This window comes from Xyrauchen texanus, chromosome 34 (genome assembly GCF_025860055.1).
Source record: "Xyrauchen texanus isolate HMW12.3.18 chromosome 34, RBS_HiC_50CHRs, whole genome shotgun sequence".
NCBI lineage: Eukaryota > Metazoa > Chordata > Actinopteri > Cypriniformes > Catostomidae > Xyrauchen > Xyrauchen texanus.
Window position 1 is genome coordinate 11213829 of NC_068309.1, and position 27190 is coordinate 11241018.

At 38.5% G+C, this 27190-nt stretch overlaps 2 protein-coding genes across 5 annotated transcripts in view; both read right to left on the reverse strand.

Annotated features, from left to right (window-relative positions):
* Window positions 1-11676, reverse strand: part of akna (AT-hook transcription factor) — a 37220-nt gene extending 25544 nt beyond the window's left edge. Inside the window, exon 1 of the mRNA XM_052103948.1 lies at window positions 11291-11676. The gene's annotated coding sequence lies outside the window, so the exon portion shown is untranslated. The remainder of the gene's footprint in view (window positions 1-11290) is intronic.
* Window positions 11677-21200: 9524 nt separating this feature from the next.
* whrna (whirlin a) overlaps window positions 21201-27190 on the reverse strand; it is a 156354-nt gene continuing 150364 nt past the window's right edge. For all 4 annotated transcript variants that reach the window (XM_052103941.1, XM_052103940.1, XM_052103945.1 and 1 more), the window contains exon 12: window positions 21201-21742. In XM_052103941.1, coding sequence (XP_051959901.1) covers window positions 21560-21742 — 183 coding nt within the window. In that variant the 3' untranslated portion in view covers window positions 21201-21559. The remainder of the gene's footprint in view (window positions 21743-27190) is intronic.

Here is a 27190-nt window from a genome sequence, read left to right on the forward strand (position 1 = left end):
AGATTGGTGCAGGTGAAAATCCTAGGAGATCAGACATTCTCAAAACAGCCCATCTGGCGCCAACAATCATGCCACGGTTGAAATCACTAAGAACACATTATTTCCCCATTCTGATGTTTGATGTGAACATTAACTGAAGCTACTTACCCGTATCGGCATGATTATATACATTGCACTGCTGCCACATGATTGGCTGATTAGACAAACGCATGAATAAGTAGGTGTACAGGTGTTCCTAATAAAGTGTTAAATGAGTGTATGAACAGCTAAGTAATACCATTGTGAGCAAAATTGACAAAGCAATCAATGTGTCTGTATTTATTCTGCCAAATTAAGACAAAGGCAAAGTAGACATGATACACAGTTTATAAAACCTATGGAATTAGCTATCAGAGTTTACAAAGATGCTGCAGTCATTTATTATCCTACAATTAACTGAAAATAAATTAATTTAGTTAGTTAAATAAAGCCATTTGAAAGAAGCTGATCAACAATCAAAAGAGCTGCTCTTGTCGAAAATACTCAGAGTATTGATGTATCTCCATTCAGTAGTGTAATTAATGCAGTCATTCATGTACTGTAGCAGGCCACTAATGAACCATGATGAAAGGCTAGACAAATGCTTGTTTTTAAACAGCTGCTCCCAAGTGGAATCACAAAATATTGGAATAAATAATTGTGTAACTTCAGCTTTTCATCTGGTTCGCAAGTCCTTCAAGAAAGAGCTCCTGAGTATAAACTCAAAAACATTAGTTCTATATTTTCTATTTGATATTTTGTTGGATCTTAAAACTTTCTGAACAATGATAGATGGGGTGGAGAGGAGTGGTAGTGTGTTCCCTTTCTTTGTCTGACTTTTATAATCATCAGGATTAGCTTTTCGTTATACATGTAAAAGTACTCATTATTAGGGCTGGGTACAGAGTTCGATACAATTTAGAACTTCTAAACAATCGAGTATCAAAAAATGTCTTGTCATTCGGTACCAAAGTTCAATACCTAAGGGGTTAATCTCGTCAACATCAGTGATAAGCATGTAGCATGCTAGACGTGCCCACATCTAAAAGTGCCGGTGATTGGCTGTGGTTAGGCATCAAGGAAAAACACTAGTATCAGAAAATGGTTTGAGGTCCAGGGCTGAGAAAGAATGTTATAACAACATTGCTAACACTGTTGTACATTACAGAGAAATACTAAACCGTATTAATGAGCCTTTAAAATATAATTTTAAGAGGCTTCTTAAACAAGAAGCGAGCCGCAGCGACACAGGGAAAAGCTGTAATGATCCTGAATGTGTCGGCAAAACCAGCAAGGAGGTTGTCTGAACATTTTGTTAATTTATAGAGAGAAATGCACATTAGGGGGTTGTGCCAACAGATGATGATCTCGGGGATCGACGATGGTCAGAGTGATCACCAATATCTGATACCTTTGACAATGTCAAGACGATACAGTGGGTACGGAAAGTATTCAGACCCCCTTAAATTTTTCACTCTTTGTTATATTGCAGCCATTTGCTAAAATCATTTAAGTTAATTTTTTTTCCTCATTGTTGTACACACAGCACCCCATATTGACAGAAAAACACAGAATTGTTGACATTTTTGCACATTTATTAAAAAAGAAAAACTGAAATATCACATGGTCCTAAGTATTCAGACAACTTTGCTGTGACACTCATATATTTAACTCAGGTGCTGTCCATTTCTTCTGATCATCCTTGAGATGGTTCTACACCTTCAATTGAGTCCAGCTGTGTTTGATTATACTGATTGGACTTGATTAGGAAAGCCACACACCTGTCTATATAATACCTTACAGCTCACAGTGCATGTCAGAGCAAATGAGAATCATGACGTCAAAGGAACTGCCTGAAGAGCTCAGAGACAGAATTGTGGCAAGTCACAGATCTGGCCAAGGTTACAAAAAAATCTCTGCTGCCCTTAAGGTTCATAAGAGCACAGTGGCCGCCATAATCCTTAAATGGAAGACGTTTGGGACGACCAGAACCCTTCCTAGAGCTGGCCGTCCGGCCAAACTGAGCTATCGGGGGAGAAGAGCCTTGGTGAGAGAGGTAAAGAAGAACCCAAAGATCACTGTGGCTGAGCTCCAGAGATGCAGTCGGGAGATGGGAGAAAGTTGTAGTAAGTCAACCATCACTGCAGCCATCCACCAGTCGGGGCTTTATGGCAGAGTGGCCCGACGGAAGCCTCTCCTCAGTGCAAGACACATGAAAGCCTGCATGGAGTTTGCTAAAAATCACCTGAAGGACTCCAAGATGGTGATAAATAAGATTCTCTGGTCTGATGAGACCAAGATAGAACTTTTTGGCCTTAATTCTAAGCGGTATGTGTGAAGAAAACCAGGCACTGCTCATCACCTGTCCAATACAGTCTCAACAGTGAAGCATGGTGGTGGCAGCATCATGCTGTGGGGGTGTTTTTCAGCTGCAGGGACAGGACGACTGGTTGCAATCGAGGGAAAGATGAATGCGGCCAAGTATAGGGATATCCTGGACGAAAACCTTCTCCAGAGTGCTCTGGACCTCAGACTGGGCCGAAGGTTCACCTTCCAACAAGACAATGACCCTAAGCACACCGCTAAAATAACGAAGGAGTGGCTTCACAACAACTCCGTGACTGTTCTTGAATGGCCCAGCCAGAGCCCTGACTTAAACCCAATTGAGCATCTCTGGAGAGACCTGAAAATGGCTGTCCACCAACGTTTACCATCCAACCTGACAGAACTGGAGAGGATCTGCAAGGAGGAATGGCAGAGGATACCCAAATCCAGATGTGAAAAACTTGTTGCATCTTTCCCAAAAAGACTCATGGCTGTATTAGCTCAAAAGGGTGCTTCTACTAAATACTGAACAAAGGGTCTGAATACTTAGGACCATGTGATATTTCAGTTTTTCTTTTTTAATAAATGTGCAAAAATGTCAACAATTCTGTGTTTTTCTGTCAATATGGGGTGCTGTGTGTACAACAATGAGGAAAAAAAATGAACTTAAATGATTTTAGCAAATGGCTGCAATATAACAAAGAGTGAAAAATTTAAGGGGGTCTGAATACTTTCCGTACCCACTGTATATGGCTTGTTTTCCCATTAATCTATTAAATTATTATAATTTTTTAACTATTATTTTTATCAAATTAATATTACAAATAATATACCATACACACAAAGACACACGTTTGAAGAAACAATATTTATTATATTATTAAGTACAAATGACAGAAAAGCCGTCTATGCACATGTACGACGCGCTGATACAGAGACGTACAGTCTCGTGGAACACACGCATCTATGGATCTCACTCGTTGTTTCTGCCTTCTGAATTTTTATTTTTTATTAGTGTTGCAAATGACCTCAGACATCTCAGTTCAGGAGGTGCTTTGAGTTCAGTTCACTTTATTTCCACAGAGCAGTTCATTGTGAATGCAACTCTCCAGCCTGTAAAATAATACAAACTATATTAAATCATACAAAATGTATAAAATAATACAAAAACACGTTCATCTCAAACCATGATTTATATTTCAGTGACTATATTCCACCTGCATGTAAAGCACATAACTGGTAATCAGAAGGTCGCTGGTTCGATCCCCACAGCCACCACCATTGTGTCCTTGAGCAAGGCCCTTAACTCCAGGTTGTTTCCGGGGGGATTGTCCCTGTAGTAAGTGCACTGTAAGTCGCTTTGGATAAAAGCGTCTGCCAAATGCATAAATGTAAATGTAAATGCATGTTTAGACGGATTTTTGCCTGACAGTAAATGGAAAGTTGGTTACGTATATTTATATATCATTTTATCACTTTATTATTTATTTATTTGCTTTTTCGTTTTGTTTGGAGTGCAATTTTAATTTAGAAATGTATTTTATTTAAGTTTTTTCATTTTTTTAAATCACTTATATAATTTTCAATGCAAAATCACTAAAGCAAGAATATTCACTAATCCCTAAGCCCAGAGGTAAATATGAATATTGTGATGGAAGAAAAAAATGAATTTATTCACACACATTTTTACCTGGATAACGAAATACCCGATGGGTAGAGAATGCACAGATGAAGCTTCTTTGCTAGAGAGATGTTCACAACTGTTGTAAAGCCATCTTTCAAAAAGTTGAACAACACATTTTCAATGCACTTATTTTTTCCAGTTTCATTTGAACGTTTAGCTAAAATTAATACAAAATAAAGTTCAAAGTTTGAAATCAAGGTGTCTTGCTTTATTGTGTAAGCTTAACCCTAACCATATTTACCGAAAATCACGCCATAGTACCACCTAGCGTCCAACCAGCGGTAATACCAATGTGCATCCTTTCATTTTTTTCTCCAACCAACCGACCGATCAAAACTTGGTCGAACAAGACTCTTCTCATCGACTAATGGTTAGTAGACTATCAGGGGGCAGCCCTAGTTTACAGTAACTGAACATGTTTATCTCACATTAAACTAGTCATCTTGTTAAACCGTGCTTATCCTTAGGGTTGGCTGAATTAAAAGTTTAGCTTTCTTGTTTTTCCTCTTCACATTAATGTTATACTATTTAAAATGTATTAAATCTATTTGCACTGATTTATTGTGTCATTTGGTTACATTTTGAGCTTGTTTGTTCCTTTGTTGGAGCTGCAGTGGCTCAGGAGATGAGTCTTTGAGTCTGTAAAAGTTAACAAACTGAAAAAATTAGTTTTTTTGAGGTAATGTTTGTAATCTTGTTAAAATAAAATTGGTATCGAAAAAGTATCGTTTAGGAAGATATCAGTATCGATATTGAATTTTTTTTAGCGATACCCAGCCCTACTCATTATTTACTAAAAATTCAATTTACCACACTTATTTATACTGGTTCAATTTTATATTAGGTGTCTTTAACTACTATGTACTTCATTAAAATACATACAATAATGTACTTATGATGTAACTACGTGTTGTTCTGCAAAATTGTCACAAGATTCACATTTGCTGCTACAGAGGTTGAGGTACGGATAGGTTTACAGGTAGCGTTAGGTTTTAGGGTAAGGTTTAGGACTAGGGGTAAGTTTAACAGTGTAACTAAAGATGTAATTAAATGCAGGTACTTTAAATGTAAGTACAATGCAACAACACGTAAGTACATAATAAATACATTGTATCAAATGCACAAGTATTAGTTAAAGACACACAATATAAAGTGGGTCCATTTTACTTGTATTTAATAGTGACATATTTAGTGTAGTTACAATAATTAGCCTATATATTTTTTTCCATTTAAAAATAAAGTTTTATAAGACATATACACTGATCAGCCATAACATTAAAACCACTGACAAGGGAAGTGAATAACATGTATTATCTTCAATAGTGGACCTGTCAAGGGGTGGGATACATAAGGCAGTCACTCACTCAAGGTTGTGTTGATGTAGTGACACTAGGGGTCTCCCTTGAGCGTCTTTGAGAAAAGGCCAATGAGAATTGGCAAACAGAATTTGCATGCCCTTCCACCGTACATACGGGTATAAAAGGTTCAGACAGATTTTTTTCAACACAAAACAAAGTGGACTGTGTGTGATTGTGCTGAAAAGCCATTAGTGTGTGTTATGGCAAAAGAGTGAGGAAAATAAAACCTTACTTGTATTGTTTAACCGGCTCCTGCTTCCTCCTTAAGAAGAAAGCTAGAGACTTGTCACACTGGTGATGAAAACCGGAAGGGAAGAAGAATACGCTACTATGGAGTCCTCGCATCTAGAAGTAGTATTCAGATCCTTGCCAGCATCCACCAGGCCCTCATGCAGCTGTGGAAGGAGCAGCAACTATGCTTCGAGACACTCCTTCAGGCCCAACAGGTGGACCAGCGGGTCTTGCAGAGCTTGTTACCCCAGGAGGGGGCGTCCACCGTGACCCTGGCAGTAGCAAACCCCCACGTGCTTGCTAAAATGGGGGCTCAGAATGACCCAGAAGCCTACCTGGAGCTGTTTGTGTGTACGGACAAAGCCCTAAAATGGCCACGAGTGCAGTGATCTGTTCACCTCCTGCAGCTGCTGACTGGGAAAGCCCAGTTCGTGGAACAACAACTGCCCGAGGCTTTGGATACAGGTATTCGGGTGAAGGTGAGGTGTATGCATGGGGATATTCATGATTACCCATTAGTGATGGTCCTCATTCAATTAGTCTCACCCATTCACTCATTTTCAGGTTTCATCACTGCTTTATTAAGGGAAATTTGTGTGGATGGGTCCTGTAACAATGTGTCTCTGTGTGTTGTGCGATTCACTGGCTGGGGAGGTGGAGCCAGGGTTGTCTACATCAGCTCCGTGACAGAATGATGTAAGGGCAGGGGGAAGTCTCGGCTTCCCCAGCCCTTTAAGGATTCCCCATCGGAAATGTCCCTCTGTAGCAGACATGAGATGAGACTCTTAGGCACGCATTTGACCAAGTGTGAGTGATTGATTGTCAACGTCTCCAGCCAGACATCGCACTCACATATCTGTTTTAAGGATCGGTTGTATCAAGTGACACAGGTTGCTCAGACAAAGGAGGATATATCCCAATTGTTAGTACCGAAGATACAAGGCTCAATGTAATCCGATGGTGGGTCACTTGAGGCGAGAAAAAACATGAAACGGTCTGAACCTCTATTAGCCAGGCATTCACAGGGATGCTCGCAGGTGGTGTGAGGCATGCCATGAATGTCAGCTGGTGAATTCGCCGGCCACCCCAGGAGTGCCTTTGTGTCCACTTCCTTTGATCGAGGCCCCCCTTCAAAAGAATTGGCGCAGACCTTATCGGGCCATTTGAACGGACAGCATGCAAGCATTGCTTTGTGTTGGTTCTGGTGGACTCCATCGGTTAGGTGTTGCTCGCGTTTATTCAATACTGGATTTGACAAAGTGATATTGGCAGATCCCCTTAACTCCCATGTCCCGTTAAAAAATTGCATTTTCCACACTGTTCTGATTACACCAATTTGTCACCCTTCCTTTCGGTTTGTTCGGGGCCCTGGCTACATTTCAGCGGCTCATGTACCGAATCCTCAGACTGCACGCCACTTATGCCTGTCTAGTTGAATCATCATTTACAGTAATGATTGACAGCGGCACCTGCAGCATCTGAGGGCTGTCCTGAAGTCGTTGAGATGGGCGGGACACACGGTAAACCCTAAGAAGTAAACCTATGCAGTGAGCTCAGCCAAAAGCAACATGTATCCTATATATAGATCATCCACTGTTACTGTACTGAATATATTAAAGTGCTAACAAACACATAGAGCTGAAAAGGATTAATAGGATGGACAGTGAGCCCTAAAGCTACTTAGGGCCTAGAAGTTCTACGGGGACGAAGACAAAGAACCTGTCATGACATCAGACAGGCCACATGGCCACCACTACTTTTCATGCAATGAAATGAGAGGCACACACAAAATTAAACTCCACAAACCTTGAGCATATTTTCTGGTTACAGTATTCAGTGTTTCCCAAACTGGGGTACGCGTAACCCTGGGGGTACGTGAGGTGACAATGGGGGTATGCGAATAACATTCCGAGATTAACGTTCTTTCAGTTTCATCACAGTCTAAAATAACATTCAAACCCAGTTCATGTATTTCTCACTGGCAAAAATTATTTTGTGTCCCTCTAGCATAGAACACCAAAATGGTTGTGTCATAAAGTTCCGAAAAATATGCTATGAAATAACCCTATCTTTTGCAGTTAAAAAAAATGCAACTACTCATGCATCGTGCGTCACAAATGTATCCTTTTTTGCCAGCCCAGCCCTAGGTGACGTAGCTTAGTGATAGCAAGTAAAATTCTTCACTGTTTTACCAGACTTAGCCAGACTTGCACATGTCAATTGTCCACAAGTTTTTAGTTTAGTTTATTTTTTTTTCACAGTTTAAAATGTAATTTGTATTTAAGGTTAGGATGCATAGGGAGTTTTGATACTGATGGTATAAGTTCAAAAGCTTTGATGACAGGTGTCAGACATTCAGCAGCACCAAATAATTTTCTATATTCACATGCAGTAATTTTCAATCACATTTGCTCGCACAGTAGAGACTTTTTTTCACATTGTTGCATGATGTTTTTCAGCAAATGAGCTCAACCTTGTTAACAGTATCAAATGTGACATAGAAAAGCACCTTGAGCTGACCACGCAATGCTCGAATTCGGCCGGCAATGCTGTACCTGCAATGATGAGCAATTTCAGGCACAGAACCGAACGATATTCTTGCATACGCAATAAGGGGGGAGTTTTCAAGTTATGCAGTTATGTCATATCTAGCATACCGATCTCAATCGGTAAGCCATTTATTCAGTATGTAGTATATGATTAATATGTTCAAAACATGTAAAAATATAAAATGTTTAATATAAGGGAGTTGTTTTACAAAGATAATTATGTTAAACAGACATATTTCAAATTACCTTGTGTGAATTTTATCTATGCGTTAGAGAGTGGGTATGTTGAATGTTTGAAGGGGTAGGCCTCTGTAAAAATGTTGTGAACCACTGCAGTAAGAGATTGAAACTGTGTGAAGGGTTTATTTCATCACTTTCACCATGTAAATCTGTTTAAATAGAGGATATTTTCAGCAAATAGCACTTAAATACACGTAGACTACAATTGTACTGAGTTACTGTAGCCTTTCTGTCAGCTTGAACCAGTCTGCCCATTCTCCGTTGACCTCACACATTAACAAGGCGTTTCCATCTGCAGAGCTGCCACTCACTGGATTATTTTGGTTTTTGGCACCATTCTGAGTAAATTCCAGAGACTGAGATAAAGAAATACTCAAACCAGCAAGTCTGGCACCAACAATCATTTACATTTACATTTATTAATTTGGCAGTCGCTTTTATTCAAAGCGACTTACAAAATTAGAAATCATAAGCTAATCATCTTAAGGAGACAGTGGTACGAAAAGTGCCATACTACAAAGTAGCAGTCGGACGATTAATCGGCTGATTTTTCGCATTTTTTAACATAATCGGCATCAGCCAATATCCAAGTATATCAAGCCGATTATTAGGCAGGCGCATCTGTGGGCAGCCTAGTGTTGTTGTGGAACACGTGTTCGACGCACGCTGCCCCTAGATTAATTTTCCAGCAGAGTGAGCAGACCTCATCCAGTGCATAAGGAAGGAGCTAAGTTCCTTGGAGAAAACGGTAAGGATTAAATTCTTATAACTCCTATATATTTAATTATAAACTTTTGATATGTTACTGCCAACTTCGAGAAAAAACGTGACAAACAGACCGCAACGAGACAAGCAAAGTATAGGCTACTTTGCGTTTCATGTGCGCGTCTAAACGATCAACTATACACAAAAATATGTCAAAACGACCGGCTTGGAGATTCACTTAAACACAGTTTGTCTTAAATGGACGTAGTTATGGAAATAGTTGGGAGAAAATATGCTGCATCTGGAGCCTATTAGATCTGCACTCGGTCTTAAAGGGGAAGCAGTCTAATAAACATGCTGACGATTGAGCAATTACTGTGAATCAAACAACAAAAGGCAAAGAGAAAATCACTTACAGCTCTAGAATGAATAACTTCTGCTTTAATAAGCATTAATCTATCTATGATAAACTATGCAGTGTTATTTTACAATTGATTACTTTATTAGATTTCTTTTTAGACCACACCTGAACAGTAATGTTAGTAGACCTTCCTGAAATTAAATCACTGTGCCTATATAATTGTTATCTTTGTGTAATTGTTTATCTTTTGTTTATTTATTGTTTAATATATATATAACAAAAAGAACCGTTAAGAATACCGTTAAAGTACCGGATCGATAAGCACTATCGGTAAGAGTAGTAATACCAATAAAACCTTAAGGATACCCATCCCTAGTTATGCCTGTGCTTCTCTTGGATGCTCTGAATATTGGATTACGTGTCTGGATTGCCCCTTAATTAAAGCTGCATTTGGATCTCAACCTTCGTGTCTCAGAGCAGTTCGTAACACCTGCTTCGTTTATTTAATATATTTGTTATACATTACTTATACAATATGTTTTTACATTATACATTTTTAATTTAAGTGTACAAGTGCAGATTGGTCAAGTGTTCAATAAATGTTTTTGTTGAGAAATGTTGTCTATCTTAAGTAATTATTTGTGTTACATTTTATCTTTCAAATAAAAGGTTCAAATAAGAGGTTAAAAACAAGCACATATCGGCCAAAATAAATCGGCAGCATTTATCAGCCATCGGCCGACCCGGATTTCAAAAGATCGGCATCGGCCTGAAAAAACCCATATCGGTCGACCTCTACTACAAAGTTTCACTAGCATCAGAATTGTATTCAAAATAAAAGTGCAACAAGTTTTTTTTTTTTTTTTTTTTTAGAGACTGGTTAATTGCTCATGGAAAAGATGCGTTTTAAGTTGTTGTTTTTTTAAGACAGAGAGTGATTCAGCTTCACGGATGGAGTTGATAAAAGTAATTTCACCAACGTGTTATGATGAAACTGAAAGTCCGGGAAAGTGTTTTGGTGCATCTTTGTGTTGGTACAACAAGGCGAAGTTCCTTAGCTGACTGCAGGCTTCTGGTGGGCGTGTAGTTCTGTAGAAATGATTTTAGGTATGCTGGATCAGACCCAGTGACTGCTTTGTATGCCAACATAAGAGCCTTGCATTTAATACATGCATCAACAGGCAGCCAGTGGAGAGAGACAAAGAGTGGTGTAACATGAGCTCTCTTTGGCTCATTAAAGACTGGACATGTTGCTGCATTCTGGATCATTTGCAGATGTCTAATTGCACATGCAGGGAGGCCTGCAATGAGAGCGTTACAGTAGTCCAGTCTAGTTATGACAAGTGATTGAACAAGCAGTTGTGGGGCATGTTCAGAGAGGAAGGGTCTTATCTTCCTGATATTGTAGAGTGTAAATCTACATGATCTTGCAGTCTTTGAGATGTGGTCTGTGAAATTTAGCTCACAATAGTTACTAGTTAAGTATATCCAAAGTATAGTTCATATATCATTACAATTCTGTGTAATAATAACATAACTTCTCACTAACGTGCAGTCAGACTGAAATTAAGTATCCTCAAAATATGTAGGCGATGATTATAATATAATAACCATAAGGAATGGCACACTTGTTTCACTTATAAGACAAGCACAGAGGTTTGACCTGTTGATCAAGACTAAAAATCCTTTGGAAAGTTGGAGTAGCAACTCCAATAATTTACATTTAAACACTGTTCATCGAGAGATATACTTGATGTAATCCGTTAGGAGTGACTTATGCAATGCTGCCTTTTAGTAGTGTATTTTTGTGATATCTTACCTTGAGCATCTATGCTTTCCCATTGCAAAACCATATATCTTCATATGAATGCACGAACTTCAGACTGTTGCCTTGAGAACAGCACTAACGCCAGTAGCCCGCACGCCCCTCCATCACCAAGCGACGAGGCAAACAGGGACTTCACTTGCCTCTAGATAAAAGAGTTTAACTCAAGGGTCCATGTCGCTTTCACTTTTGTTCTCTTACCACGTTCCAAGTCGGGAATCTTCAGCTCGACAGTCTGTGTTGTGCTGCTAGCGCGAGCCAAAATCTCTATAACTCACTTCACGCGAATAGTTAAATTTCACCTAATGTCAAAGCACAAAGTTAAATTTGCAAGTACTCTGTGTTCTAGGCAGGAAAACTTTTTTTTTTTTTTTTACATACCTCTTAAAAAGACAAAACAAACACGTATGGTCAATTATTTTACACAGCGTAATATCGTACAAAAGGAAGACGTTGATTTGCTTTTGAAGGCGGAGCTTGGTTGTCAAAGTCAACATGACGCTGGAACCAGAGTTTTGATTGGCTGGACAGGGAAGAGGACTGGGTCAAAGAAATGAAGACATTTCTTTAACACGGCAGGATCATTCACTTTACCATAAACCTCAATCGCTTTGGATTGCTCTCATACGAATGTCAGTCTCGTGTAGTTTTATAATGACAGAGCAACACACTTTTTTTTTTAGAGCAGTCATGTATTATATAATACATGATATGTTATATTATAATTTAGAACTATGGGGTGATGCCCTTACCAGCCACACGATGGCGACATAATAACTTCTTAAAATTCTGTAGAGCTTTACAGAATTCAGTATAAATGAATAAAAAAATAAAACCCAACTGAAAATATTTCAAGACGAGGTTCATGAGCTGCTTGATTATACCTGCAACATGGTAGTACCATGATATTCTTTGATGTACCTTACAGTACAAATACATCACATGAATATGGAATAGACCAAAGTATTACCATCCGATACTGTCTCTGTACCATTGTACCACATCAGTATTTCATAGTATTTGGAAATGCACATAAACACATTTACATTTTACTCATATGCCACAAACCCAGTGCTTTTATTTATTTATGTATCACTAAGAATCTTGCTCTGATGCTGTACTTCTTCTCTGAATCATTTTGGAATATAAACACATGCTAGACAAAATATTCAGTATTTTCAAAATTATGAATCCTGTCACCAATGATTTACTCATAGCTATGTGTTGTGCTTATTCAGCCATGAGCTATCTGTTTTAATTCTGCATTCTGTGAGGATTTTAAACCTCTAATGTTTTTTCCTTTGTGCTTTGGCACCTAATAAATGAAAAACCACAAGATGCGTCCTGTTTGCAGATAACTAAACAGTCCAGATAACCACAAATGTGTCTTTGTGTAGGAATTGGTTTGATTGAATGGATTTAAAAGCATGGCACTAGGGAATTTCCGCATATTTTAGTGAGACGTGAAGGCCTATTAATTTTATATTATCTCTCTGATTATAGTTAATGAGATTTGTACCTACCACAAAGCACCAGGAACAGCGTAGAGATGAAAGAAGAATAGAAAGAATAAGGGAAAATACAAGGGGTTCTATTTTATTTCTTTTTTCTGCAGTTAATGTTTTTTATTTATTTTTTGGAAAATTAAACACACTTTCTGTATAAATACAATGGCGGAGTAGTCTTTTCTTTAAACTGTTGGCAAACAGACAGGAATAGACAAACAAAGGCAGAGGAGTTGTTGAGGTGCAACTATCATAGTGGGAATAAAATATTACCAATAAAACATAACAAAATACATGATTCGGTGAAAAGCAATGTGCAGTAATGTTATTCTGTGTTAAAGCATGAGAGGTTCTGCAGGTTTTATTTTGAGTGCAGGTTAATAGAGGAGATCAAGAGACCGTCACTGTCAGTCACAACACAACCAGATATCAGTAAGATGAAGGGCTTCATTTTTTCCTCTTAGGAAGACTACACATCACTCCAAAACATCACTAATTCAATCATAAATTCTGTTTTTAAAGGTCATCCAAAGATTATAACTGATATTTCTCAAAACTTCCCCCACTCTTAACTCATACCCACATGGTAGTGCAACATGCAAACAAGTCGACTAGACTATTTCAGTTATTGTAAATGGATGGTATGGACATTTGCCTGTGCTGGTAACAGTAAAAAAAATTGTGTGAAAACCTCTGTAGACATGAAAGACCTCATAAAATCAAAATCTGAGTTTTTTGGCTTTTAGTTTGTCAATTAGCTTTGACTCTATCCATATCCATAGTCTCAGTTTGCAAAAATGTATTTAATGTTCATACAATGAGTTTTACGTCCCACTCTCTACGTTTTGCTGCTGTTTCCTGGTAAAATTAAAACTAGACACGCCTCAACAACTGCGTTTTATTCACTTTCACACAAATCACGGACACTATGGCTGTTTCTAACTTTATAAACACTTATTGTTTTCTCTATTACTCAGACACTGCTATGTTATTATATCAAATCCCTTTTACTCTAACGCATCATTTAAAAAACTAAAAATTTTAACGCTTGTATTTCAGACCCACTAACATTTACACAGTTAATGCAACATGATTAGCTTGTACGGTAGCTCACCTGATAGTGTTGGACTACTTTGGACTTCGAACCCATCCAAGGTCACTCAAAGTGAAAGTTCCATAAAAGCGAAATGGAATAACGAGTTTTTTTAAGTAAATGTGCATTTCATTTCGAATTTGCAGTCAAAACACTATCGGTTAGGTTTTAGGCATTGTTTAAGGCTAAGGATCTCTGTTGTGTTCAACTCTCATTTATCTTTTTTTTGTGATTAACATTTTTATTGATTCATCTATTAGAAAGGAACAGCAAAACACACACACACACACACACACACACACACACACACACACACACACATATATATATAGGGTATATATACATATATATATACTGAATCAATATTTAACCCTAACTACTAGCAAAACCATCTGGCCCCGGAGCTTTGCCTGAAGGCAAGGCCTTTATTACCTCGTCAAGCTCTTCCAAGGTTATTTCAGAATCAAGAGAATTTCAATTCTTGAAATTTTGGTCAGTTTAGGGAGTTCTAATGATTCCACAAATTTTCTAATATCTTCATCAGTAGATGAAGACATGCAACTATAGAGATCAAGATAGAATTCTTTAAAAGGATTATTGATATCAATGGCCGAGGTAAATATTTCACCACCAGCAGATTTCACTGAGGGAATGGTAGAAAAAACACTCTCTGTATATATCTTGCCAAAAGCTTCCCTGCTTTGTCCCCCGACTGTTTTTGCCCTGAACAACCAAAACAAAATAGAATTATATCCATCAGACGACATTAGGCACTTCAGCTCTGCCTCAGCACTTAATATTCCCTTCCAACTTCATGAGTTTGTGTGCCTCCCAAGCCACGTCCACACAGGATACTCAGGACCAGTTGGTCTCCATATAAACATTGATTTCAGCCTTTAACATTTGTTGGAAATCAAGATTTTGCAGAAAGGATACATTAAAGTGCCAAGTATATTATTTCTTTTTCACTGTATGTGGCAACATCTATAAACTCACCAGGGCATGATCTGAGACAAAAATGTTTCCAATTGAGCTGTCAACAATAGATGAAATGAGGGATTTAGATATCAAGAAAAAATCTATTCTAGAATAAATCTTATGAACTGATGTATAACGTAAAATGTAAAATGTATAGTCCCTACCAGATGTGTTCAAAATTCGTCTGATATCTGCAAGACCAAGATTTTTAAGAAGCGTCAGTGTTGCTCTAGGGGGCTTAAACACTTTTGCTTCACTATTATCAAGGATTGAGTCCATCAATAAATTAAAATCTCATCCCAATACTATATCAGGAGTACCAGCAGTTTGCAACATCCCTTCAAGATCTTTAAAATAGCCCTGATCATCAGCGTCAGGTGCGTAAATATTAGCTAAAATCAACATTTGCCCCTGAATGTCTGCTAAAACAATAACGACTCTTCCTATTTTATATTTAATCTGTTTAAGAAATTTCAATTGCAGATGTTTATTTATCAGTATAATGACTCCCCTACTCTTACTTGAACCAACACTAAAGAAAACAAGTCCACCCCATATCTTCCCAAAATGTTCAGCTTCCTGTGGGGAAAGATGTATATTATATTTGTTACGCTTAAAGAAAGAAATAACCTTCCTTCTTTTTATGGGGTGCACAAACCCATTCACATTGTGAATTCACATGTGAAGAGAGATAATCCACTCATATTAACATCTGACACATTGATATAATAAAAATAAATAAATTGTGAGTCAAAAGCAAGATTATACAGACCTCATTCCTCATTAATGTAACAATCAAACCCAAAAATTCCCCCCCGAACAAAACAAACAGAAAAAAAGAAAAATGTGCACATTAACCTCCCGCACGACAGCATCAACCAGCGTCAATCCCTCTAAACTCAGAAGGTACATGTACACATACGAGAGTCCCTGGTGCTTCTGCACAAATTTTGTGAGGCAAAATTACATAACAGAAATACTTGCCAGCCAACAGGCAGAATAAACACAAAGAACATGTAGATTAATTCACAGTACTGTCTTGAAGGTGTGTTTCTCCACAAAACAATCTCCAGCTAATATATATCCTTTCAGTTTCTTTGGAAAGAGAGACAATTGTTCAGTGAGCCAGCTGTTATGAGAGCAGCAGATGACGTAATCATTCTAATGTCCCTTAAAAATACTCCACACAAACAAACTCCAGCCAACAGGAGGCATAAGCACAAAGAATGATCAGATTCATCCACAGCTGACACGAAGCAGTATTATTCAACAAAACAAACTCCAGCCGCTAGGCGGAGCCAGCACGTAAAGAAACAAAACAGGCATCCCAGTTCCTTGGATGATCAAGAGACAAATTCACTCGGAGACCTCGTAAAGAAAATACACCATGATTTACTCAGTCCGTCAACTTTATAAAAGACGTCCTTTATGTAGCATGTAGATATTTTGCGGTCATCCATAGTGTCCATTCTCCATCTGGCTGGGAACCTAAGTGTAAAAGCGATCTTCCGTCAATGCAAGTTTTTGAAGCGTAATGTCACAAAATAAACTCCAGCCGCTGGGCGGAGCCCATCTTCCTTAGACAGTCGAGACACTGAAGAGCGAGTCGGTCCACTCACTTAAGAAATGCCCAATGGTTTACTCACCAATAGTTTGTATGAAGGCCAGTGCCTTTTTGGGGCATAAAAATACTTTGCTGCCATCCTTGGTGCCTATTCTCAGTTTGGCCGGAACATCAGTGCAAAAGAGAGCATTTCTCTCTTGTCCAATTCGCAAAATCTGGGAAAAACTAAATATTGTGATTCTTCCAAGAAAGCTTTCCTTTGCTCCTTGCCTCGCGTAACACAAGATCTTTATCGGATGATCTCAGAAATTTGGACAGAATTGATTGGGGCCTGTCTCTCTCAGCAGATCTGCGAGCCAGGACTCTGTGAGATCACTCGATTTCCAGTTTATGGCCTGTTATGTCGAGCAGATTCAGGAAGAGCTCGTCCAGGAATTTCACCATATCTCTGCCCTCTTCATGCTCAGAAATTTCAACAATCCGTATATTGTTCCTTCGGTTCCTATTTTCGATATCTTCCAGTTTTTCATAAATGTATTCCAAGTCTGTTTTGGACGCGGGCGGATTAGCAGATAATTCCCTTTCCGATGACTCCGGATAATCAGTTTGTTTCTCAACATCTGCCACTCTTGTGACCCACTCAGAGAATTTTGTTTCCATCGCTGTAATCATTCGATGTATTACAGCGAGATCCTCCAAGTCAGCAACAACCTTTGTCAGCATCACCGAGATGTTGGACAGTTGACGCTGGATTTCTTCTCCCGACGTGCTTCCCAAATCGAGTCCCCGGTTCAAAGGGCCGCCAGATTCCTCATATTGAGCACGTAAGTATCTTTTAATGTCTCCAGACTCTGAGGATTTTGACTTCTTTTCCATGTTTATCTCAAAGAGCAAATATGTAACTGGATGTATCGAATCTCACCGGTTATAACATGAAAACCAGCAAAGTGCGCAGAGCTAGCCAATCACACGTCTGCTTCTCGCAAGGTGTCTTGTGACCCCTCTCATTTATCTTTTTAAACATTATTGGTTATGCTTAGGCTAAAGTTTTAGGTTAGGGAAGTATGTTTTATTCATTAAAATATCCATCTACATTCATCTTAAAAACCTTTTCTAATTACAACACCATTTCACTCATTTTGGTGCATCCCATTGTACATTTCTTTGGAAACTGCAGCAAAACGTTTAATGAAGCACAACATTTTGGTTTGAAAATGTTTTGCCATTGTCATGTAAAGGCTAGTGGACTCCTAAAAGTTTGCAAAATTTACTTTTAGCAAATCATTTATTTTCATCTTCCAAGTAAATGGACCAATAAAATTGATGACTCATCCTGCACTTCACAGATTTTTGTTCAATCTAATGCTCTCTAATTAGAATATTCCTCCCCCTGGTCTAACCAGGAAGTAGCAAATTATAGGTCATGGTTTGACCTAACATATTTAATTTTTAAACATGTTTTATTTTTTGTTGTCTTTTAAAGAGACAAGCCCTTCGATATGTTGTGTCCCAACATCCCCAATATTAAGATTAGAGTCGACCAATAAGGGGTTTTCAATGCTTTTCAATGGTTTGTTCTCAAATTATTACATGTTGTCTGCCCCAATCCTGAATATGTGTTTAAGATCTTGTTTCTTCACATCTGTTTGGGTAATTTTATTTGAGTAACCATATGTTTATGCACATCTGAATGTTGACATGGTCTGACATATTTTGTTCTTTGATCTGTATTCTTGTCCACCCCTTAAAACAGCTCTATAGCCTCACATGTGTGCTAGACAGAACTGCTTTCCATTTGAAGAGCTGCATCTGTGGGATGCATCTTTCTCTCCACGGCTTCAGATGTGCCTGCCTTTCATACCTTATACCTTTGTGCACTCAGGACTTTGCTGTGAATTTTCTGCATCTGTGGTAGAAGCAGTGAGGAAAGCATTGACAAAAGAAGACAGATCATTCGTAATCCTATCAGACAGGCGTATGCAGAAGTGAGATCTCAGGGGAAAAGATACACTGATCAGCCACAACATTAAAACCACCTGCGTAATATTGTGTAGGTCCCTCTCGTCTCACCAAATCAGCGACAACCCGCATTTCAGAATAGCATTCTGAGATTATATTCTTCTCACCACAATTGTACAGAGCTGTTATCTGAGATTGGCGCTGTTTTGGCAGCCAAAGTGGGACCTACACAATAGAGTTAAGCTGCACATATACCCAAGTGTGGGAAGTACAACAGATGAGGAAAAACATAATATGCAATACACAAAACAAAGAAACAAAAATGGAGCTGTCAATCCTTTAGATGCAACACTCTTTTGGAGAAGTCATTAAACTTGGTACTGTACCTCAGCTATAAAAAAGAAAAGTTTTCAGGATGATATTATTAACATTTTATAAGTAATTTACTCAAAATATATAGATATACTATACATACACTGTTCAAATTTCCACATTTGAGTTAATAAATAACACACTGCATGTCAGTGTTTGTAGAGGAGTCATATGATGTGTGTGATGTAGGCGGGCTTAAGATGGCTGTCATATTACAGAGGGTGGGCAGGTGGGAAAGAGCAGTCATGTGCTTGGACTAGTCAATATTTAAAAGCTTAAGGTGGAAGTGACAGTGTGTCTCAGTTCGGTCTTTGTCTCTCTCTCTCTCACATTGTCCACATAACAATAACACCATTTCTAGATTTCCTTTCCCTCTTGTTCCCTCTTATGTAACCTGACTGACACATTGTTCTTTTAAGCTGTCTATTCTTCCCAGCTTTACCTTTTCTGAGTCCACAAATCAGATCCCTCGTTGAAGATCTGAACTTTCATTAGTTTCAGTGACTGCACATCTGATTGCCGTGTCAAGTTCTTTATTCATCACTTGTAATTGCATAAAGTGTCTTCAGGTTTATCCCTCAATCTAACTAAAACTGACCTGTTTCAAAGTCTCAACCGCATACCCATATATGCTCCATTACAAAACCTAGTGAGTTGCCTTGGTGTTTACTGCCTACATTGGCAGCATCCAAACTGAAATGAAACCTCACACTGTTAGTGATCGAATTGGAGCACTCTATTTTAGGAGCAACTCAGTGTGGCACACAAACAGCACTCCAAACCTGAAGCCCACAGGAGATTTGAGTCACAATTCAGCCTAAACTATACTTCGATTTTGACGCAAACATTCAGCATCTGCGTACAGTTGAATGCGAACCTTTCAAACTACACTCCATATTATTGTGCGTGCATCCACAGACAGTTGGCGTAGCATAGCTACGACTGCTATGAGACACCGGACTATTTCTCTTCAGGAGTTTAGACTCATAAAGATGTTTTTATAGTGCTTCAGGCTCAAGTTGTACAAATGAGGTTCTCTCTGACCTCCTCACACAAGCGCTCTTGATGTGCACATCTACCATTGTTGTTTTTACCTTCATCTGCTGATGATTACCGGCGATTACATCTTCTTCTAGCATTTCTTTGTGACAGCAATGGCTCAAATCTAAGTGTTGCCACCTTGTGGACCCACTAATTAGTGCAAATACGTAATTCCAGGCACATTATAAGAAGCACGGTTTGAAATATTGGGCTGCACGCATTCAGTTCTCGAGCACTCTGCCGATGACGAGATTTGCGTCACGCGTCCTGTGTGCGGATGCTCAGCATTTGCATCTGACCGAAGTATATTTTGACGTTACTTTCGAAGAAGTATTGAACAAATTATAAGAAAATTCCCTCACTTCATCTGCCATCTTCGATAGACTTGTTTTTCCATCACAATGCACAATAGGATTGCCTTCCCTGCAAAGTATACATGTTGTGCTCCCTTTAGATTTTGACAAAATGAGGAATGCTTGTTTTGGAAAAGCATTAAAATCAGGAGCCTGCTTGTGATGCCTTAGGCCAGAAACATACTTACACAAGTACATGTATGCAGATATGAGCATTTGATCAATGCATGCTTAATGCGTTCTTGCGCTACTGTATCTGTAACAAACCTCAGCACTCAAGAGTGTAATAGAGTTGCATTCAAAATTCTGTGCCATTAAACTAGATGTGCTGTTATTTGGGGATGTTGCTATAAATATATTCACTTTAACTTACTTGCTCAGCAATATACTCTTCAAACTGTCTGACATGAAAGTAGTTCACTTGAAAGAGAAAACTCACAGTAGAAGCAGACAGTTCATACTAATGTCCGCTAAAGCGCTACTTGTGGCAACGTTGAGAATGCAACGAGTACTTAAATTGTGGTCTGACACATATTTCAGAAGGCAACAACACATGAAATCATAGCAAGTAGAGTCATACTTGCATATAGTATGTTTCAGCCTCTAAAATGTTAGGCAGCTCACTAGATATTTGGATCAGAACTTTTGTCTCTGATGAGCATTTTCTGTCCCAGTGGCTGATTGCCACAGTTTAAAACCAATTACTTCAGAATGTAATCAACAGCAAAACAGCACAAATGAGCTGACTAGCTAAAAAAAGGCAATCATGACACATGTTTTAGCAATTTTGTTTACAGAAAACCATAATGGGTAGCTGAAAATTATTTTAATACTTATTTCTATGTGGTTAGTCACTATATTTTTGATAATCAGTAGTTATGTCCACCTCTTAAACTTTAAATATATATTTTTAAATACCTTGTATCCATTTGCACAGATTTTATGTATGTATATATATATATATATATATATATATATATATATATATATATATATATATAACAACAACAATGATTTCCACATTCACAATAACCTCCACACCAGGACAGGAAGTTAGGTCTGTACCCCATGACACTGACAGTATTGAGTATCAAAAACACTCTATACATTAAGAGCCTTTCCTGTATTGCAGTCAGATGACCAAACTGATAAAGGATAAACTGAAATGATGGTTCCATCTTCTAAAACAACCTGCCCAGAATAAACTGAACTTTTGTTCCATTCTGGCATTTGCCATCTGAAAGGTCAAAGCGGAGTTGATGCACATAGGATGGCCTTTCAAGCAGCATCAGCTTTCAAACATTACAGAGAAAGATGAGTTCAAGTGTACCATGTAACACATTATTTATTCTTCCTGCATAGTCTGCCATAGTAGAGCATCATGTGACTCATTCGGTCCTATAGAGTCACATTGAACTCTGTGATTAAGAAGTCAATGTAGTCCTTCTCTTTGGTTTTAAAGGCTTCTGCGATAAGTCGAGCAGCTTCCCGATGTTCCTTTCCTTGGAGAGACACACCGTTTACCTCTAAGATTACCTGGCCCACCTTTAGCTGTCCACAGTTATGGGCTGACCCTCCTCTCTGTGGGAAAGAGAATGAGAGATATACAGTTTGAGACACTTTGAAACTAGCCATCCTGCCGATATACCAGAACAGGGCAGAAATGAGGACAAATCCATGTAATGTTGGAGTAAGATAAGGTGGTCAGTATTAAGAGTAGATTTGGCTCTGAAATAGAAAGCTATAATGATTCCCTTGGGTTATAAACTGAACATAATTGGCTGAATAGAATCCATTTGTTTATGCATGTCAACTGGGAAATCAAAACACATGTAATCAAAGTTGAGAATTTAAACACTAACAATTCATCACAAATGGATCCCAGGTGGAAAACTGAGTGAGAGTTAGCTGAAAATGACATTAGTGGGGTTTGGGGTGTTGATCAACTCTGAAGCGATGTTGTTGATCCAGTAAGTGAACAATTTAGAAAATCCTGAAAATGAATTCAAAGACGAGAGTGGTCACTGATCATGTCGTTTTGTCTAGCCAGACTTTTAAATCTGGTTCAATTTGCAACTGATTCAGGTCAAGAATCCCTCAAGCCCAACATGGTTCACTTTTTTATGACTTTAAGAGGCAAGTACATCTGAAGAATTGTATAGAGAACCCTAAATATATTAGTAGAAAAGAATGTTGGCTGTGCTGTCAGAATTTCTGTCTCTCCAAAAGTATCAATTACCAGCTAATAACTAAGAAACTGAAAACAAAAGAAAAATGCTAGAACACATAGTAGCTTGAATCTTTCAAAGATTTGATGACAATCAGTATATTGGCAAACCCAATGGCTTTTTATTCATATGATGTGCTAATTGTATCAGCCTGGTACCTTATAATCTTTGTTTCCTGTCAAACCAATGAAAAATGGTTCACTCAAAGGCCAGAAATATGCAGTTGCACAGTCTAGGCCAACGAAGTGTCAATGCGTGGCCCAGCTGACCCTGTTTAATGTGCATGCTAGAGTTATTGTGGTGTTAACAAACCTCAGTACTCAAGGGGGCAACAGAGTTACCTTCAAAATTCTGTACCATCAAACTGGATGCATTATTATTCAGGTAAGTTCCTATAAATATATAGAGTTTATCATACTTGCTTTGCAATATACTCTTCTAACTTCTGTTTCGCCATGATAGGAGTTGGCTTGAAAGAGATAAACTCAATGTTAAAGCTGAGAGTTCGTATTGATATCTGCTATAAAACCCCTTGCAGCAATGTTGAGAATGCAACACATACTTGCAAGGTGTTATAATTTACAACAACACACGAAATTGAGCTTCGGTAGTTAGAAGCGTCAACGTTCACATACTTGCTTAGAGTATGTTTTGTCCTACTGCTGGAAATTGTGTATTTTGACTGTCCATGGGCATGTTGTCTGGGGCTGAGACTACTGATCATGATGCCTGCAGGCTAATTTCCAATACGTAGGATGGTATGGAAAGAGTCACTTATACTCATTAGGAAGGCAATACCTGATTGGACAATTCAGTCATATTAATCAGGAAAGAGCTACATGATTGGAGAAACTATTACCCACATGTAACCCTAAACCTTACCAATCAGGTAGAGCTTTCCTCAAACTATAATAAAGATAAATTGCTATCCATTTCCAAGATATCAAAGTTGGCGATCAAAAGTCAGAGACTTCAATATGAACTCAAATATTTCTCATTGAAATCTGTGGATCTTTTGCTGCTTTCCACATTCATTTTATATCTCTGTACTCTTGCTGTGTCAATGAGTGTCTAAATTGTATCTTTTTATTTCTCCTAATTAATTTTAGGAGAATGATCTGAGACAAAGTTACTAAGATACTTAAATGAAACATTTCTGAGAACTCCATTAAGTCTCCTGAGCTATGAAAGATGGTTTGTTGCCCCTTTCTTGCTCTCTGTCTCCTATCTCTATTGTTCCCCCGTTACATCAACACAACTCTTCTTTGTCTCTCAGTTGTTTTACTAAGAATGTGGTGATTTGCTGCTAAATCAACTGTAATCATCAGCCCTGTTATTTCATATTCAGCTCTTAGAACTAAAGCCATCTTCTCCTCCTCAAAATGTCCATCAATTACTCTCACAGAGGAACAGAATCCCTTTTCCAGAGGCTATCACATATCATCATCTCTCTACAAATTACACACCTAACCATTCGTATTTCCACAAACCTGTTCAACAGAGTGGCTGAGATTTTTGTAAACGAAAAGAAAAAATCAGACATATTCTGCTGCCATCACACATTAGCACCTGCTTCCTGTTCTTGCCTGCAATTGGAGGTCTATACCATTTACAGCAATTGATCTGTACCGCTGTGCTCCTGTGCTAATTATTTAATTCACAGAGGCTGACAGCACTCCTGTAGACCATTATATGACTGACGGCAGGGAGCTTATGATTGCAACTCCATTTTGTGTCTGTCTTTGTCTCAGGATTTGCTTTGGCTTGACAGAAGGCTTAAGCTGCTTTCACACTGCCAGCGACTTTGTCGCTGCATGTCGCTAGTTGTCGTTCCCACTACTGGTTGCCTAGTAATGTTTATGAATGACGTTCATAAATGTCATTCCATTGTTGTTGACAGCGAATCAGTTTTTTTGCTGCTAAAAACAAATATTTTGGAGGGAAAAGACTATATATAAATGGAATCAGTACATAAAATGCTTAATATCAAAGATGAACAAGAAACAAGGCATGCTCTTTGCCATTGCGGATATATATCTGCGGCGAAAGCGCAAACACCGGTCTGTCTGGGTCCACGAACAGCACTCCAAGTCTTTGACTCTTAATACAGATAAAGCTGTTTCTTATACAGTATATATATATATATATATATCATATATATCATTATAACTGTCATGTATGTTTTTTGTAGGTCAATATGCTTTTCATATACATTTCTGCTTTGTGATTAATACATATTTCCACAGGTTCCTTGCAACAGGGGATTCATAGTATTGCCTTCAGCTACTGTGTTGGACACAGCACTGTAGCTAGTATTGTGGCAGAAGTGGCAAAGGCCATTTGGGACTCCCTGGTGGAGGACTACATGCCTGTTCCCAAAGATTGGCAGAACATTGCAGCAGAGTTCCACCATCGCTGGAATTTTCCAAACTGTCTAGTGTCTACTGATGGGAAGCATGCACTGATCCAGGCTCCCAACAACTCTGGATCACTATTCTACAACTACAAGGGAACATTCTCTATTGTCCTCTTAGCAGTTGTAGATGCCAAATACTTGCCAACTTCGTGGCATATGAAGACTTCACTCTCCGCAGAGACCTGATGAGACACTTCCCAGGTACCACCCTTCCCAGTAGACACAGGGTGTTCAACTACAGGCTTTCACAGGCAAGACTGACTGTTGAGAATGCGTTTGGTATACTCGCAGCACAGTGGCGAATGTATCGGTGTGTAATTGGTGTCAGCCCTGCCAATGCGGAAGCCTGTGTGAAGGCCACCAGAAATCTACACAACATTCTGCCAAGGACAACAAGGACTGGGTGGGACCCACTAACCCCTGCTGATGACGGAGAAGCCTCTGCACTGCAGAACATCAGAAGAGTAGGGATCAACAATGCAGCATGTGAAGCAATGCGTGTGAGGGAGACCCTTGTTGACTACTTCTGTGCTGAGGGTGCAGTTCCCTGGCCACAGGTGTGACAGGCATGAAATGTTATTGACAGAACCATACCAAAGGCTCTTTTAAGAGCCACCCACATTATAATAAAAGAGCAATGATTCCATGTGTCATTTCTTGAAACAACGATGGCTACACTATTAGATATGCCCATTAAACACATTTCCCACAAATACATAACAGCAATATGAATGAATAAGTATGAATAATGAAGCATAACACCTATAGTGACTGCAGTATGGTAATCACACTATAAAAGGCTATGAACTTTAATATATACTAAATAGTTTCATCTATCGAATCAATATTGGACCCCACTGACTTTCACTGCATGGACAAAAACACGTAGACATTCTTCAAAATATAATTTGTGTTATGCAGAAGAACTATCCCCTTAACAATAATCACAAAAAGAAACAGCTTGAAAAGTCTGAAACAAATGTATTTATTTAAAAAAAATACCTTACAGTTATTGTGTTTTTTTTTATAACATAAACAGCAAAAAACACAAACATTATGAACCTCGCCTGCAGGGTACTGCTGACAGGACCACAAGGGTAAATAAGCTTACGAACACCCCTCAAGGCCTTGTCAGCTGTACCCCGCTCTCTTCCTGTTCCTGACTGCACTACGCCTCAAAGATTGTTTGATTTGTGGCAACAGGCTCTGGAGGAAAAGTTAATATGGGTCTTCAGATGCTGGTGGGGGATGAGATGGTGCTGCCTCTGCCCTATTTAAGGCTGAAATTAGACGTTTCTCAAAAAGAGTTATTGCCTTATTGACATTTCTTCCTCCTGTCTTGATTACATTCCCTGTCGGCCTAGATCTAGTTGTTTGCTGCTTGTATTCTGCTGGCTGCTGGTTGGATCTAGCTGGCTGCTTGCAGGATCTGGCTGACTGGTGACTGTGGCTGGTTGGTTGCTCAATGGATCTGGCTGGCTGTCTGGTTCTCCCTGACCCGCTGGCTGTCTGACTGGCACTGCCTTCCTTTGTTGGTTTTGGACTTCGGTTGCCAAAATGGGCTCCCCAACCCCTTGACGCATGTTTCCACTGGTGACTCTGAACTCCATAAAAGGCGTTGAGGAAGCCCACGATGGCACTGTACTTCCAAGGTTTTGTGATCAGCTGCTGAGTCTTTCAATTTGTTTAATTCTCACTTGTATATGTCAAGGAGGTTTTTCCATTTCTTTTTGCATTCTTCCACTAACAATCCAAATAAAAGACACACACACACACACACACACACACACACACACACACACACACACACACAATACCTTTATGACAATTTACAACAAAATATGACAATATATGTTCAGATGTAATGAGTTATGGTTTATTCTGTAATATAATGCAATATACTCTGTAAGATATAAACTGTAAATACAGTATATCTCACAGAATACATATATTGTATTAATATATACAGTATGCATAAGTTTACAGTTAATTAATTAATACAGTATTAATATTATAGTATTAATATATAGTATATACAAGTATACATTACATTGTATACATTGTATACATGTATGTGTGTATGGAGAGTCTAAACAGCACTGTTTATTTACATTTAATATTAATACAAATAATATTATTATTAAAATATTAGTAAGGTTATTAATATGGTACATTTATTCACTATATCTGATCATTTATATGGTTTCGTTTGCTGTCGTACATGTAACACATTTTGAAAACAAATCATTTAATAGTTAATTTTACAGGCTATTTGATGAGTTAAACCTACTTGGAATCCCCGAGATCTCAGATCCACCTTTCCACGCATAATGTTTCTTACATATGTCCCTGTACGTGGGCAGAGACATATCATATAGCACTGGA